The sequence below is a fragment of the Galeopterus variegatus genome, unplaced genomic scaffold (assembly GCF_000696425.1).
Source record: "Galeopterus variegatus unplaced genomic scaffold, G_variegatus-3.0.2 Scaffold13725, whole genome shotgun sequence".
Classification (NCBI taxonomy): domain Eukaryota; kingdom Metazoa; phylum Chordata; class Mammalia; order Dermoptera; family Cynocephalidae; genus Galeopterus; species Galeopterus variegatus.
This window is the reverse complement of record NW_007739836.1, coordinates 19,490-23,906: the sequence shown is the minus strand read 5'-3', so window position 1 is coordinate 23,906 and position 4,417 is coordinate 19,490. Positions and strand designations below refer to the sequence as shown.

Here is a 4,417-nt window from a genome sequence, read left to right as displayed (position 1 = left end):
AGGAATGGGGGCGTGGCCAGAACCCAGGGAAGGGTGGAGTCACAATGAAAGCCGGCCCCGCCCACTCCTGCAGGGGCCCCCTGGGGAAAGGGGGTGGCCCTCACTTGGTGCCCATGTAGCTTCTGTGTGACCCTTCAAGGTGGCCGTCACAGAATCTGAGGCCCATGGCAGGTCAGAGAGGCCATTCTCCAGCCCCCACCCTGGACCCTCCTGTGCCAGTTCGCCCCTGACCTGTCTGTTACCCAGCCTGAGCAGGTGGCTCTGAAGGATGTGGAGGCCTTGTGGGGGCAGGAGACCTTGGCCATGTGGCCCCAGAGAGGCCGGGACACAGCCTCACCCTCCTCACGCTCCAGGCCCTGCAGATCTGGCTGCTGTGTTTCTGCTTGATGTCGCAGAGGTGTCCCATGCAGACCTCAACCATGCCACCCACACCACATCCCTGTTCATGTCAGTAACCGCACATCACAGGTCCCAGTCACCCAAGCTTGGACCCTCTAAGTCCTCCCTCTTCCCCACCTCTCTCCATCCCTTCACCAAGGCCTTGGGGGTTCTCTCCAAGCCCGCCCTCTCCATGCTCCCCAACAGCCAGAGTCCTCTTGTAAAGTACGGTGAGGCCTGGCTCTTCCGATGTCCCCAAATCCCAAACCAAGGCCTAGTCCTGAGAAGGTGCTCAGGGCCAGCACTGTGGGAATGAATGAGCACGGACAGAGTGCAGTGTGGCCCTGAGCTGCGGTCCCCTGTTCTTTGTCTCTCTCCCGCAGAAACCCTCATGCAGGACAGTTATAGCTATGGACAGTTGATGGCCACCAGCAGCTATGAGGACAGACGGTACGCCCTGCCTTGGTCCCCGGCCTCTGACACACTCTTCCGGCCATGTGGGTTGTCCACAGGGGCAGACGGTGGGGTGATGAGACGCTGGCTATGGCGCAGGGAGAACTCATTCAGGTGACACCTTAGACACTCTAGACTCACAGGAGATCAGGAGTAGCGAGACTGTCAGGCTGGGCTTCTGAGATGTGCCCAAGCCTCGGCTGGCTGGTAGGCCTGTGCATGTGAGGGCCAGACTCGCTATGGAGCTAGATTTCTTTTTTCAAGGAAGCTTTCCCAGGATGGAAGGAGCTAAGTTCAGTGGAGGACTTGGGTGTTAGAGGTGGAAGACGTGTAGGAGCTCATGGAAGACACAAATGGCCCTTCTCCCTCATGGCCGTGGAGGAGGCAGCTGGAGTCTGGACAGGAGTGGTGGGCACAGGGTCATAGGCTGGGCACTGCCAGGCTCCAGCCCAGGGCTCCAGCCTCTGGTCCTGACTTCATCCTCCTTCACACTCCAGCCAGCCAAGCCAGGGCCCAACCACAGGCCTAGGGCAGGCAGGGATGGCGGAGAGCGGGGTCGCTCTGCAGAGAGCCTGAGCCTGTTTTCTAGGGACCAAAGGAGGCTATGGGCAGCCCAGTGGTGGCCACAGCCAAGCCCAGCCCCTGCGACAGGCACCCACAGCAATGGTTGGGCAGCTGGTGAGCACCTCATCCTCAGGACACACATACCCCATGGCGACTAGTGTCCAGCCTGACACCTTTGTCTCCACCACAGCCTCCTACCCCTGTCCTTATACAACCCCATCTGTGCCCAGTACACTGGTAGGACCACCGTTTCCCTGTGCGTGTATATTTGCACAGGCGGTCGGTCCATGTGCTCCCTCAGTAAACTGGGTGGAAATCAATACCTCTCCCTCCGTCTCTCATTTTTTTCTCTGCTTCTTAGGACCAAGCTACCCAAGCTATGACATGTTGGTGTGCTCAGCAGCCTGTCTCTATTATCCTCCAGCACTCACCCCGCAGATGTAGCCCCCGCCTTCCCTGGGACCCCCCAGCAGCAGCCCTCCCTGCTGCCAATGTCCCCCGTGAGCTCAGCACTGTGGAGCAGCTCGGGAGCCAGCCCCAGGGCCCACTCTGCTGGCAGCTTCTCTAGGAAGCCACCGTTTACCAGCAAGCTGCCGAAGCCCAACAGGGGCCCTCACAGCCCCAGCTTCATTACTGTGACATCTGCGAGATCAGCTGTGCAGGTCGCCAGGTCATTCCCCCTCCAGTGTGGGCAGGCCCGGGGGTCTCTCTGACCCCCAAATCCCTTGTGGGCCAAATGCAGGTGTCAGGGATCAGGGTCATTGACTGGCATAAATAGGTCTGTCGGGATGGCTGGTTAGCTTAGTTGGTTAGAGCACAGCCTTGTAACACCAAGATCATGGGTTCAGATCCCTGTACCGGCCAGCTGCCAAAAAATAAAAAAGAAATAGGTCCGTTGTTAAACTTGCACCATAAGGGGGCCGGCCTGTGCCTCACTCAGGAGAGTGCGGTGCTGATAACACCAAGGCCATGGGTTCAGATCCTATATAGGGATGTCCGCTTGGCTCACTGGCTGAGCATGGTGCTGACAACACCAAGCCAAGGGTTGAGATCCCCTTACCGGTCATCTTTAAAAATAATAAAAATAAATAAATAAACTTGCACCATAAGGTGTGTGGAAAAATTTTCTTATGGTGAGGCTGCTGGTGTTCTAGTGGGACAAACGAGAGCTAGGCCCAGCATCCACGGTCACCTGCAGAAGCTGTGGTCGTGATTCCCAAGGCGGCTTCTCTGCGGGCTCTCACGGGGTGGGATGCAGGGGGCAGTGAGGCAGACGTGGCTGCCCACAGGCGGCCAGTGGTGGCTTCCCTTTGCCGGAGGCCATTTAAGCAGTTCGGATACAAATGAGGCAGACACTCTGCTCAGTCTCAGGGCGTGCGCACATGTGTGTTCGTGAGCATGTGTGTGGGTGCGTGCGTGTGCGCGCGTGCATGTGCGCAGCAGTGTTTGGGACATGCAAGTGAAGGATCTCCTGGCTGAACACACGAGCCTGAGTTGATAAAGCTCAAAAACAACCCAGCTGAAATCGTAGGCTCATTCCCTGGGAGACAACTGAAACGNTTCCGGCCATGTGGGTTGTCCACAGGGGCAGACGGTGGGGTGATGAGACGCTGGCTATGGCGCAGGGAGAACTCATTCACATGACACCTTAGACACTCTAGACTCACAGGAGATCAGGAATAGCAAGACTGTCAGGCTGGGCTTCTGAGATGTGCCCCAAGCCTCGGCTGGCTGGTAGCCCTGTGCATGTGAGGGCCAGACTCACTATGGAGCTAGATTTCTTTTTTCAAGGAAGCTTTCCCAGGATGGAAGGAGCTAAGTTCAGTGGAGGACTTGGGTGTTAGAGGTGGAAGACGTGTAGGAGATCATGGAAGACACAAATGGCCCATCTCCCTCATGGCCGTGGAGGAGGCAGCTGGAGTCTGGACAGGAGTGGTGGGCACAGGGTCATAGGCTGGGCACTGCCAGGCTCCAGCCCAGGGCTCCAGCCTCTGGTCCTGACTTCATCCTCCTTCACACTCCAGCCAGCCAAGCCAGGGCCCAACCACAGACCAAGGGCAGGCAGGGATGGCGGAGAGCGGGGTCGCTCTGCAGAGAGCCTGAGCCTGTTTTCTAGGGACCAAAGGAGGCTATGGGCAGCCCAGTGGTGGCCACAGCCACCAAAGGAGGCTATGGCCAGCCCAGTGGTGGCCACAGCCAAGCCCAGCCCCTGCGACAGGCACCCACAGCAATGGTTGGGCAGCTGGTGAGCACCTCATCCTCAGGACACACATACCGCATGGCGACTAGTGTCCAGCCTGACACCTTTGTCTCCACCACAGCCTCCTACCCCCTGTCCTTATACAACCCCATCCGTGCCCAGTACACTGGTAGGACCACCGTTTCCCTGTGCGTGTATATTTGCACAGGCGGTCGGTCCATGTGCTCCCTCAGTAAACTGGGTGGAAATCAATACCTCTCCCTCCGTCTCTCATTTTTTTCTCTGCTTCTTAGGACCAAGCTACCCAAGCTATGACATGTTGGTGTGCTCAGCAGCCTGTCTCTATATCCTCCAGCACTCACCCCGCAGATGTAGCAACTGCCTTCCCTGGGACCCCCCAGCAGCAGCCCTCCCTGCGGCCAATGTCCCCCGTGAGCTCAGCACTGTGGAGCAGCTCGGGAGGCAGCCCCAGGGCCCACTCTGCTGGCAGCTTCCCTAGGAAGCCACCGTTTACCAGCAAGCTGCCGAAGCCCCAGGGGGGCCCTCGCAGCCCCAGCTTCATTACTGTGACATCTGCGAGATCAGCTGTGCCAGTCTCAAGGTCAATCCCCCTCCAGTGTGGGCAGGCCCGGGGGTCTCTCTGACCCCCAAATCCCTTGTGGGCCAAATGCTGGTGTCAGGGATCAGGGTCAGTGACTGGCATAAATAGGTCTGTCGGTCTGGCTGGTTAGCTCAGTTGGTTAGAGCACAGCCTTGTAACACCAAGATCACGGGTTCAGATCCCTTTACCGGCCAGCTGCCAAAAAATAAAAAAAAAAAAGG

General features: G+C 58.0%; 1 protein-coding gene across 1 annotated transcript in view; it reads left to right on the top strand.

The window, feature by feature from the left end:
- Positions 1-571: 571 nt before the first annotated feature.
- LOC103581706 (zinc finger RNA-binding protein 2-like) overlaps positions 572-4,417 on the top strand; it is a 10,902-nt gene continuing 7,056 nt past the window's right edge. The window contains 9 exon segments of the mRNA XM_008563475.1: positions 572-608; positions 762-828; positions 1,586-1,632; positions 1,757-1,818; positions 1,851-1,998; positions 2,001-2,080; positions 3,512-3,764; positions 3,965-4,026; positions 4,095-4,283. Of these exon segments, the coding sequence (XP_008561697.1) occupies positions 572-608; positions 762-828; positions 1,586-1,632; positions 1,757-1,818; positions 1,851-1,998; positions 2,001-2,080; positions 3,512-3,764; positions 3,965-4,026; positions 4,095-4,283 (945 nt within the window).